Here is a 13327-nt window from a genome sequence, read left to right as displayed (position 1 = left end):
GACAGCGAACGTGCAAGTGACGGGCAATTCACGTATCACAGCGACAGGACAAGAGGACCAGGACTTTAGACTTCCCATTGCAAATTGCGAGTAAACAAAAATGATCTCTCATTTTTATTGTCGTCCCCCATCATTAATATCAAATAATTAAATTATAATTTTTATTCTACTACTGAATCAAACGTATAATGCCAAATCATGAAACAGATAGGCCGAGTAATGATTTTTAAAATAGATAGTCGCGTATTAATATATGTATTAATATTAATTTTTTATATTTAAAATTTAAATTAATATTATTTTTAATAAAATTTATTTTTTAATCAATCATATTAGATTGATATATATATTAATGTATAATTATATTTATAATTATATTTTTTTAATAAAATAATCTCTACCTTTTTCATCAAATTACCAAATAGTCTGATTATTTTGCTCCAACCGTCCGCACCGACTGTATATATTTGTAAATTTATTTATTTTTTCATAATAGCCTTTCTTTTTGTACTTTTCATATTTGCCCCTATGGTTTAGGTTTTTAAAGTCGTAGTCAGCTTAACAGGGTAGCTGAGAATGTTCTTGATTTTCAAGAGAAAGGGACAAAAAAAAAAAAGGGAAGGAAATTAGATAGAAAGAGTCATGTGCAGTGAATGAACGTGTTTAGTTGCATTTGGACCGAATGGCAAACACGATTTCCATTTTCCTTTATACTTTACTAGAAGTAGATATTTAACTTTTTCCTATGTAATGATAGATCTAAGCGATTTGATTAAAACAGAATTTAATATTATGTGGTATAGTATTAATATAACTATTAATATTATAGATTATAGTGATAATATATAATTATTTATATAGAATTTTAAAATTTAATATTATATTAATTAATAATTTAGTATATAATACAAAATTATTTTATATATAATCACATATATATAAATTATATCCTCTAAAAAAATTATATAAAAATATTTTGTATGGTATAAAAAATTGAAATATGAAAAAATATGTTCATCATCTTATTCCCATCATATTATTATAATCTCATGATGTGAGATTAGATAATAGGTTCACAAGTAAAATATAATAAATAGTTTCCAATTATCTAATGTGATATCATTAGATGATAATAAGATGATAAAAATTGAGATGATTAGTAGCATTATTCTTAATATATATATATATATGAACAAGTCGGTCTCGTATTAGAAAAGAAAAATCAAAATCATACTGATTTTGACGGATTTTATTAAAAAAAAACCAATATGAACCGATTTAGAACTAGACCAAACCCATTGGCTTAGTCGAGTTCGTCCGGTTCATTAGTTTTTTTTTTGAAAAATTCATTATAGAATATCAGTGCATTTTTAAAATAAGTTAAAATTTTATTTTCCAATATCCAATGCTAATAGAAATAAACGAGAAATATTGAATCTACACGAATATCTTATGAAACAACAAACGGCAATAAATTTATCTAATAAAAAAAATTCCAAAAAACTTGTTATTATAAAATAAATATATTGCATCAAATCAAACTAATCATTTTATAATTTTTTTTATAAAGTTTATGCTTATAAATATCATATTCACATATTACATGTTATAATTATTTTTATTTATTTTGATTCTTTTTAAACTAGTTGAGTTATTCTACTAATCATTCATATACTATATATTTAGTAAAATCTATAAATTTAAATACGTTTAAAAAATTTAATATATTACTTATTTATATATTTTTATCATTACATAAACATATTTCATATCTCAATGACGTTATAAACAAAATCTGAGATAATAAATGAATAATAATTTTGGGTGCGCACATGAATAAATATGGTAGATTGCTCTAAAATAAGCTTAATGTATTGTCTGTCAATATCGTGCTAAAAATAATAGGATGACTGTTTATACATTTTTTTAAAAACTTTATGTTATTGTAATGTATAAATACAACAAAGTATTTATACATAGTTTTAAATATGTTTGTGGAAGTTTTATGTTATAGTTATGGATACTGTGTAGATAATATGTTATGTTTTTAGTGAGCATGATGAAATTCCTGCTCTGATGAATTAATGGTCCTTGTTTATTCGTTAAGGTAAAAAGAAAGGAAAATATCATTTGGTAGTCAGCCGTTGACGCAAACGTATTGGAAGGGACACAAGGAATAGATCATTTGGTAATCAGCCCGTTGACGCAAACTTACAGCCACAGGAAGGGACACGGGCACCGCCATTCACGTTGAGTACCCCGTCAATGAAGCCGAGCGGTGCGTTCTTTGTTGATACGTTTTCAATTCTGAGAAGCTAAAATGCGCAGTCTGGTGTTTATTTTTAGGATAAATAATATCAAAAATAATATTTACGAAAACTGCACCGCACCAACGACAATGTTACATACAGTTGTAGAATTGTAAATACCGTGCAATCGCTTTAAAAAAGAGTGGGATTCACGATTAAAAAGTTAATTTTTTTTCATGTGGGTCTCATATTAATTCATTTTTTTCAAAGCGATTACACGCCACTTGCACAACTACGACTGTAAATATCATTTCTCTTCAATCTATACTTTTTTTTTTTTAAACGGTACGTTTTAATTTAAGAAATAATGAATTTTAGACGCGATTACTTAGCATAATTGTAATATTTATAGTTTAAAAGTACCCAAGCCTTACGTAATTTAAATAATAATTTTTTTAAATGATAAATCTGACTTTTTAAAAATGAATAGTAGAAAGTTGTACACCTAAAAATTATATGCAGCATTATCTAACTCCTAAATCATGTTTGGCAAGCTTAGGTGGAAAACCATTTGAAGCCTCTAATTGTATTGATCCAAACGAAAACCCCAACAAAAGACCAATTCATTTCATTCGTTTGTGATAAAATGAATGCATACATTCCATTTCTCTCATTAGAATAGCATTAATTTCATTTGGTTCTTCTTCCATCCATATTTGCTCACTATCTATGTGTAAAACCTTCTTTGCTAATATATGAGCTGCACCATTATTACCTTCACAATAGATGAATTGAGCTTGCCAATCTGCTCTCAAGGAGAGATTGTGTTTTATGTCTACCATTAACTTCCCTGTCCATTTTTTCATTTATTTTATAACTCTTATTTTTTTGGCATGATTATCTTTTTTGCCGCTTGAAGGAATAACAGTAGAAAGATCATGTAACAGCCTCAACGTGCTTGACAATTAGCTTCGTTTGCGTTTTATCTCATCTCATCTCATCATTATAATTTTTTCAAATATTAATATAAAATATAATAAATAATTCGATATTTTTAAATTATAAAATAATAATATTATTAAAAAATAATATTTTAGTTATATTTTATTTAATTTTTATTTCAACTCAATTATGAAATAATGAGATGGGAATGAAGAACCGATGTTCAATCCAACCTTTACCAAAGAAAAAAGTTTCACCATTTGTAATTTCTTCCCCTTTGACAAACGTGGAAGATTCTTGAACCATAAAAAAATAGAGATTATATTTGTAACTTTATGATGTATAAATACTGCATATTCTTTAAAAAAAATAATGAATATATAAACTATATGAAAAGAAATTATTTATTTAATAATAAACCCTATTTTTTGTTAGAAAAAAATACAAAAGGTTTGTACTATACACACACTTAAGACTGTATCTAATATCACTAAAATAAATAAATTTATATAGAACTCAAATTTTCTTAATAGAATAAAGTTTGAATTATAAAAATCAATATATTTTTTTTATCCCATGAACCTGGCTTTCGAACACACAATCTGTAGCTCAATCGGCAGGCCGATCGACACGAATTAATGTTGCTACCTTGTCAAGCTGATGCCATAAGTAAAAGTGGGTACATAAATCTCAAAAACTGGGCCTGTCCTGGGAGATATGGACCGTGATTCAGTGTTTAGTGCACCCCAAACTCCGGGCCTGGATGACTGGACCTTGCAAATTTGGACTACTTGCCTTCTTTTCAGTGCTGGATTTTCGAAGCATATCTTATCGAGAAAAAAATATAAAACCCAAACCCCCGTCGGTGCATGTTGGACCACTGCAAATGCGATGCATTGCTCCCTCTTTACTACCATGGACTTCCACCTCCCACCTAATAATTGATGTCAATTTTCTTCATTAGTTACTATTTATTCTGTGATTTTCAAATGCTCGGAGGTTTGAACCAAACGCATCTCAAATCCCTTCTTTTTCAAGCCTATGTGAAAGCCGGATCCTTTAATATTCAACAGCGTGAAAATTTAAAATTGCATTAAATTTAAATAGTATACAGTCTAATTAAGCTTATTTTCTATTAAATTGTCACCATTTTCTAAAAAAATCATCATAAGTAGTGTCATTTCTTTCTCCAAAATAGACAATATTTCAAAAATATCGCTCTAGGCTTTACTTTATTTTTTTGGCTAATCATGTTATTTCAAGCCGAACATTACAAAATGGTAAGTTAAAGTCAATTGTTAGGATCCTTCTCGACCGTAGACATGTCTATAGTTAGGCAGAGCGGTGGCACTTTGCTTCCAAATCGTCTAGTTGTTGTCAAGAACACGAACAAATAAAAAAAAAAAAAATGAAAACTAAAATGTCGGCTGAGATAAAGATGTGTTCCAAACATCTTTAAAAAATATATATCTAAAGAAAAAAGGGCGTAAAAATGTTTAGTTTGGGTTTTAAAAGTCTTCGTTTAGCGCTTAAAATATTTAAATGCATGACAGCTATTTAATTCTTATCTTCGTTATATGGGTCAAAAATGATTAACGTCGCAAATGAAGAGTGGGATAGCATCATGTTAATGGTATACACGACATCTAACATGACCAGGTGACAGAAAAATAGACAAAAAGTCGGTGGCTGAAAGACACCTTTTATTTCCATACAAGTTGAAATTTTTGGAAAAAATATATATATAAAAATAAGATTACGTAAAATTGAATAAACTAGTTTACATATATATTAAAATGATAGAAGACATTCAAAAAAATTATTTGATAATTTATATGAAATAAATAAATTCTAAATATTTAATTATAAAAATAATAATAGATAAATATTATTTCATAAAAAAATTATCATAAAAAATCTGAAATATATATTTGTATAAGATGTTCTATTTTTAAAATTTTATTTTAAAATTTAAATTTATATATAGTTATATTTTTATAATTTTTAAATTTCAACATCTCATGCATTAAAAAATTTGACCCCTTCAGCAAAATTTTTCGTTCTGCCACTGGTCGGACCCCAATTCATAGGACTATACACGAAGGCAACAAGCGGTGTTCATGCGACCACCTGTCCATTTGTGTTAATTTCTTGATAATTAGCACAAAGATTTCATGAGATGTCGTACTCCGACGACTAACTTCCCTTAACACGGGGCGGCATCGACGCAACACCTCGTGGATACTCAGAATTCTTAATTTTTTTTTATGACGGTGATATGTTTTGGTCCCTAAGAGTATTGGTATTGATTTGGTCAAATTTATCTTCAAATTTAATCAATATTAATACTTTTTTATATTTATCTACTCCATCAAAATTCAATCTCTACATTGAATTAGCCATTTATTCTCTATATAATAATAAAATATTATTAAATTAATAAATTTTTTATTTAATTTATTTTCTCACATTTTGTAATTCTACCAATTAAATGTTAATAATAATTATATTCTAATTAGATTAATATTAAAAAAAGTATTATTAAATGTTAATAATAATAATTATATTATATTACATTAATATTATTATATTATAATTAAATTAATATTAAAAAAGTATTATTAAATGTTAATAATAATTATATTCTAATTAAATTAATATTAGAAAAAGTATTATTAAATGTTAATAGTAATTATATTCTAATTAAATTAATATTTAAAAAAGTATTATTAAATGTTAATAATAATTATATTCTAATTAAATTAATATTAAAAAAAATATTATTAAATGTTAATAATAATAATAATTATATTATATTATATTAATATTACAAAAAAGTATTATTAAATGCTAATAGTAATTATATTCTAATTAAATTAATATTAAAAAAAGTATTGTTAAATGTTAATAATAATTATATTATATTCAATTAATATTAAAAAATATTATTAAATGTTAATAATAATTATATTCTAAATGTTAAATGTTAATTATATTCTAATTAATTTAATTTATTTGTTTGGAATGATAAATTAATATTTTAATATTTGATGAATGAGTAGTGGTCTTTCATCTTTAGCCAACCACTGTAGCAAAAGTCTAAATTATTTTAGACTTGCTCAATCCAATGTGAATGATTTTTTAGCCAAATTATGTAAAATTTGGCCAAACATCTCATTTGGCCAAGCCAATGTGAATGCTCTAACTCAGAGGAAGTTTCATTTTTTATTTCCATTTTCGTTATCTGATTCATGAATAATTATACTTAAAATTTGAATTTTATAAATTAAATTATATCAAACGAATTATGTGTAATATAAAGACATATTAAGTATATAATATTATAATAAAGATTTTAAATAAGATTTTTCTTAGTCAATGAAGTTTAAAGGATAAAATCTCTCAATTATTTTTCATATAAATCACCAATTTTAAATTATTTTTCTTATATCTTTACTGTAAATTTCAAATTAAAAAGTTTAATATTATATAACGACAAATTTTGAGATCCATATTAATAAATTTATTATTTATCATAAACTTAGTTTTGATTTAATTTTAATGAGACAAAATTTTTAAAAATAAATAATATATAGAAATTATATAAAATTTTGAAACTATAGGAAAAAAAAATTAAAAAGACATTTCTAAATATATTAAAATTTTTTTTATCGCCACTGGTTCCGACAAAGGTTTTTAATAAATTATCGCCATGCACAGTGACGTGCATGCTACATGTTCAACCACGTAAATTATGAAAAATGCAGCACAAGACAAGTCTCTTGCCCGAAGGCCGAAGGCGATGCTGATTGATTAGTCCATGAAATGAGAAAGTAAAAATAGATATATAATTAGATTATAATATTCTCATAATTAGGTTAGGTCAGTCCACATACATATACGTAAATAATAAAAAGAAAAAAAGATTTAGATGAACCGATGACTCTATATTTTATGTTATCTTTGTAAAATCACAAATAAAATATTTCATTATTTGTTTTTTGAACAAAAACCTTGTTCATTCAATCCCTAATTTCTTTCCTTTTTGTGTGGTACAAAAGATGCGTAGCAGCCCTTAACAATTGTGGAGTGTGTTATCCCCCCCGTTTACCTCATCGATCCATAAATGATTCCCTCTACAGTTAGGAATTTATGGTCCCCGTAGCATTAAATTATGAACTGTTATTGGACTGACTACTGCTAAAAATAGCCATTCCACCTATTTGCTAACTTCTTGACAGTTGCTTCCAAATTTCTTCAAACTGGGATAAATCAATTGAGTAATGCTAAGTTGTGGATGTTCGGGTGAGATATATGAATGGTAATAAAAAATAAAAAAACAATAATAATAAAAAAGTGGTGGATAATTTATGAATAGTAATAACTGTTTATGAATAATAATAAATAGAATGAAATAGAAGTGGTCTTAAGATATACAAGTCTCATACAGTCACACTTCTCAAATATAGTTTTAAGATGTATAAATCTTGTACATTTAAAAAAAAAAGAGTGTGATATATTATTAAAACATTATTTTAAAAAAAATTTTGTGTTTTATATTTATATATATTTTTAAAAGAGTGTGCAAAATTTATACATTTTATTATTATAAATATAATTTTTCTAATTAATTTGCATTCAGCTGGATTGAGAGGGTGGGAGGAACTCAAATGGTTATTGGATTTTTTTCCTTTAATTTTAATTTTTTAAAATTTTTTACTAAAAGAAAAAATAAAAAAACCGACACAATATGTTATTACATTTCATGGAGCCATTTTTGTCAGGACAATGATAGTCAGTCATCCAGTATTTATTGAGTGTACAAAATACTTTTTAAATATCTTTAAATATTAAAAAAATATACAAATTTATAAGTAATAAATTATTTAATTATTAAATAAAAAATTAAAATAAAATATATAAACAGTTAAAACGAAGGAATAAAATCATAGAACAAATTCGCATTTTCCTTTTCGTTATTTCTCTAGACAAATTGCTGACCAAGATATAGAGATATCTTAAAGAATTAGAGGAATATTTCGAAGTTTGAATCATAATATAAATATAAAAATACAATAAACATCGTAGGTCGTCTCCTACGACAAAAGGCTATTAATTTATTAGAGAAATTGAACGTTGTAGTTGTTGAATGAATTAATTAAGCTTGATTTAGACTTTAGACTTTGAGGCCGTCAACACAGTGCTGTACTATTCATCATAATTATGAAAAATAAAATAAAATGCTATTTATTAACCAACGTGACATGCTTTAAATATATTGTTTTGTGTAATTTGTTGAGAAAAATTAAAATGAAAAAACAATCTTTTTATTATATTGATGGATCTTAAAAACTTTAAATAAATAAAAAATTCTTAAATTTATAAATTAATATAATTTATATTAAATCTATTTTTATAAAATCTTTATGTAAGTCGGTGCTACGACTTGTTTGGTGCAAATCGTCAAAAGCGGTGGCGTTCGTGCCTTCCTCAGCCACGGCCATGTCCTCTCTGTCATTCCCGCGTCCTCTTTTTGTTTGGAACCCACTCACTAGTCACTTCACTCCTTTTGAAGGAGGTGGGCCCTACTCTCTTTTATTATTTTTATTATTATTATCATTTACACGTTGTCATTTGGTCCAACATCTACCTTATCAGAAAGAAATTCGTTAGTCTCGTGGAACCATCCGACTAACTTCGTCCTTCTTGAATGACATTTACTAAAATGGCCCTTCATTTTAGGTGTCCTATAAAGAAAGCTTTACGGTCTTATTTGACCCCAGAATTTTAAGCCTGGGAGACACTCACACACAAAAACGTAACCCAATTAAATTGGCAAAATTTATATGCTTATATGCATGTAGATTGTAATGTATATGCTTTTACATTACGGGACAAGTTTGTCTTTGTGACTTGCAAACGCGTTGACAAGAGTGCCCGAGTGGGCATCTATATTTTTGGCAAGCATTTTAAAAAACTTGAAGAAAAGTCGAGGGTAGTTGGGTCACTTTCAAAGACGGCAGAGACCGAGAGGGGTTCCATGCGGGGGGCAAATAAGGAAATCTACATTTTATTTTTTATTTTTATTTTTTGTTGTTGTGAAGGCTCCAGTGAGACTTGAGAGGGACGGACGTAACTTTTGTGGCATGGTCTGATAACAGGGGAACAGGCAAAAATGCCACGCCAGGGGTAGTGTGACCGGTGAACGGAAGGGAATGGGACGAGCCAAAGTGCTCAAGTAAAAAAGGCAGTAATTAAAAAGAGCTTTCAAATTGTAATTACACCAATCCCAAAAGCATTTCATTTTTCATATACGGCTCACTATTTTACATTCCATGATTTGCGGAGCCTAATGGCTTATATTTCTTCTGCATTTAATGGACGTTGACGAAAAGTTTTTGGATTCATCTGTTAAGTTAAGCTTAAATTAAATAAATTGATTTAAATTATATAAAGAGAATATATAAAAATAAATTTATAAATTGATATAATTTTATATTATCTGTTAAATTTATTTTATAATAAAAATAATTTTATAATTTAATGTACTATATCAAATCACATCAGTTTATAAATTTATTTTTATATAATCTATTTGTGGCTAAAATATTTTTTTAATATTTAATGAATGAATTTAACTTTTGTAGATTGAGATATAAGTTCAACTGAAAACCTCTACTCATCATTTTTACATCGCATACCATATATAATTTTTAATTTTTTTCTTACAAAATGTGTGGTGTATGGATGATGAGTAACAAAATTCAATTAGTTTATGAAGAATAAAAAAATAAAAATAAAACTAAAAAAAATAAATATAGTATGTGATGTGTAGAGATGATGAATATCAATACTCTAACTTTTTAAGTTAAAATATATGAAATAGATTGAAATGAATTTAATTTTTTTTATAAAAAGTTGAAAAAATAGTTAATCTTATCAATAATTTGTTTGAGGTGAGTCGAATTTGATTCAACAATCAAATACAACTTAAGAGTAATCTTAAAATTCATCATTAAAAAAAAAAAAGAGAGAGAAATGTATAGATTTAAATTATCAAGAGAAAATAAATCTCATTTTCTTTTAATCGAAAAAAAATTTGTAATTTGTTTTATGGGAGGAAAATTACATTTATTTGATCATAGATTTTATATATTCTTGCGTATTGATTTTAATTTGTTTTCTCTTGCCTTATGAAAATTGATAATCACAAAATACTTACTCAACCCAAAAAGGGGACCGACTCATTTTAATAACCTCCAAATCCTAATTGGCTGGACTTACTCATAATAAGGTAGCACCAAATTTGTTTGGCATTTAAAAAAGAACTTTATAAAAAAGAATTAAGGGACCGGCTGAGCAGATTACCCGGTAAACGGTCCTCAAATCCTTGTTCCAACACCCCCGTCCGGGGCAACGTGCACCAATATACATAACCAGGAATAGGATCGCACTCCCACCAAATCCGCTCATAACCTCCCTCAGTCCGTACAACTTCACAGCCACTCTGAAGTGCCATTTTTTGTAGCTTCGAGATTTTCTGGTTGGTGCTTATTAAGACCGACGTTCAATTTGGAGCTTTGCCTCCTCTTTATAATTTGGAGCAGGACGGCGACCGAAATCCAGTGATTTTGCTCGAGAATGATTTCATCGTCATTGTCTTCTGTGTACCAGAACTGACATTTGCAGATTTTTTTAGTGCGACTCTCTCTCCCTCTCTCTCTGTTTAAAGGTCCTTTGGGGTCCTCTGCTGGAAATTGTGGTGTTGGACTGGTAGGGCGCGGTGTCCTGTGCGTTTCTTTATTTCCATCTTGGGATCGGTAAAAGGTTCCAACCATGCAGCTCCTAGATCTGAGGGTCTAAGCTTATTCCGAAACTTCGTCACTGTAAGTTCATTTACATACGGGAAATAAAGTACTCTGTGTTAGTGGGTATGTTGCTTATCGAGAAAATGCAGGGAGAATTTCAAAGAAAATGAGTCGCAGCATTTCCGACTTTTGAGTGATATACTACTATACTCTACTTAATCGACCCGCAGTTTTTTCACGACTCTGAAAATTTTATCTGGAAGAATTAAATTTCACGTTTTCTCGTATTCATAGAATCATACTCACTCTCTCTCTAATTTCTCGGTAAGCAGACAAGAAGGATGTTGCATCTTTGACGATTCTTGATTGTTCGGTTGGCAGGTTTTCGTTTTATCCAAAAGAGAATGGGTAAAATGACGAGTAGAGACTGGACTCAGATCTATGCGATCTACGGCTTGGACCAGTGGCAAACTCTACTCTTCCTCTTACTGCACGCCCTCCTCTTCACAGTTCTCTCCGTCCTCTACCTCGTCTACTTCGACCCCATCGGAGCCTTCTTCGAGTCCCTCCTCGCCCGCAACGCCGCAGTTCCAGGTGGCGTCGCCAGATTCGCCGCAGGTTTCACCGGTTCGGTCACAGCTCTCTCCGCCGTCTGCTTGTTCTTCGCCGCGGCCAACTTCTTCTACTCCGCAGTTCCGCTCCACCACGACATGGCTCTCCGCATAGTAAGCGCGGTTAACGACTGGTCCACGGTGAAGCACGCCCTTGACCTGGGCTGCGGGCGAGGGATCCTGCTCAACGCCGTGGCGACGCAGCTGAAGAAGGAAGGGAGTTCCGGCCGGGTAGTCGGGTTGGACCGGTCGAAGGGGAAGACCCTACGGACGTTGCGGACGGCGAAGCTCGAGGGGGTGGGGGAGTATGTGACTTGCAGGGAGGGAGATGTGAGGAGGCTGCCGTTCGGAGACAATAGCTTCGACGTGGTGGTGTCGGGAGTGTTTGTGCACACGGTTGGGAAGGAGCACGGTAACCGGACGGTGGAGGCGGCTGCGGAGAGGATGAGGGTGGTGGGGGAGATGGTGAGGGTACTGAAGCCCGGTGGGGTCGGGGTGGTGTGGGACCTAATGCACGTCCCGGAGTACGCGAGGAGGCTTCAGGAGCTAAGGATGGAGGAGATCAGGGTGTCGGAGCCGGTGACGGCTTTCATGGTCCGCAGCCATATCGTGTCGTTTCGGAAGCCCAGTCAGCCCGTCGTGGGCCTTGGCGAGGTCAGGCTCGAGTGGAGATGCTGAGCAACGTGGCAATAATGCCATTCTAATTCTGATGACTGATATATTAAAAACTAATAATAATAATAATAAAAACCAAATATATGGTTTGGTGGGTTTTTAAATGTCTGGGAAGGCGAAGCAGACCCGGATGTAGAGTAATTAATATTTTAGATGTAATATCCTTTTATTGTAATTACGAGAATAATCTATTTGCTGTTTTAATTCTGTTGGATAACTACTTAAATTTTGTACAAATCCTTGTTCGAAATGGATAAAATAAAACTTTCTATAATTTTTTTTTGTTTAAAAGTATTTAATAGTATCGTATCCACATGGTCCACTAATAATGTTGTGATCTTATTACGATAAAATAGAGCTGTGTTATCAAGTGTGGGATGGCATTGTCGCTTTACGTCTCTGGTTTCATTTAGGTTATGATTTGATGCTGCATGTGGTGTTGCTCCCTGGGGTAGGCGGATGGAAGTTTAAATTAAAGAGACAAGCAAGGAAGAAAGAAAAGGCAATAATGGCATCATTGGCATGTGAAGAAAACATAATCGGACATAATTATAGTGACACTGTGTTTAATATTTTATAAAAAAAAGAGAGGCAGAGTCTTACGCTACAATCTAGGGGAAGAAGATGAGAGTAAAATCCTTTTCGGATTCGAAATTTTTATTGCTTGATACACTCAATTTGTTGTCCCTACGTGAAAACTAAAAAACGAAAAAGAAAGAGACAAAATTAACAACAGGGTGCAAAAAACCCGCTGATGGCGCCGAATAACGCGAGTTAATTTACGTGAGAATACATGTCGAGCTTAGTTGAGTTATTTATAAATAATAATAAATTGAGATGATTGTAAAATTTATTAATATGAGTTTAGACATATTTAATATTAAGATAAATTTAAATATATTTATGAGAAGTTAAAAAAAATTTATAAATATAAATAATTTATAAAATAAATGATATTTAGTAATTTAAAAATTAATTTTAAGTATTGGACTAAGGGCATGTTTGGAGTTGTGGCAGAAGTCTTAAAAAATGTTTAAATATT

The 13327-nt window shown here is 29.9% G+C and overlaps 1 protein-coding gene across 1 annotated transcript; it reads left to right on the top strand.

The window, feature by feature from the left end:
* The first annotated feature begins 10578 nt into the window (after window positions 1-10578).
* Window positions 10579-12559, top strand: LOC122288850. Its single transcript, XM_043095646.1, has 2 exons — window positions 10579-11077; window positions 11381-12559. The coding sequence occupies exon 2, from the start codon at window positions 11404-11406 to the stop codon at window positions 12286-12288; it is 885 nt and encodes a 294-aa protein (XP_042951580.1). The 5' UTR covers window positions 10579-11077; window positions 11381-11403; the 3' UTR covers window positions 12289-12559.
* Window positions 12560-13327: the final 768 nt, after the last annotated feature.

This window comes from Carya illinoinensis, chromosome 12 (genome assembly GCF_018687715.1).
Source record: "Carya illinoinensis cultivar Pawnee chromosome 12, C.illinoinensisPawnee_v1, whole genome shotgun sequence".
Taxonomy (NCBI): domain Eukaryota; kingdom Viridiplantae; phylum Streptophyta; class Magnoliopsida; order Fagales; family Juglandaceae; genus Carya; species Carya illinoinensis.
The sequence above is the reverse complement of the archived record's forward strand: the minus strand, read 5'-3'. Positions and strand labels throughout refer to the sequence as shown.

Excerpts from the sequence above, each read along its gene's own strand:
- LOC122288850 (XM_043095646.1), top strand. The coding sequence starts at position 11,404 with ATGGGTAAAATGACGAGTAGAGACTGGACTCAGATCTATGCGATCTAC.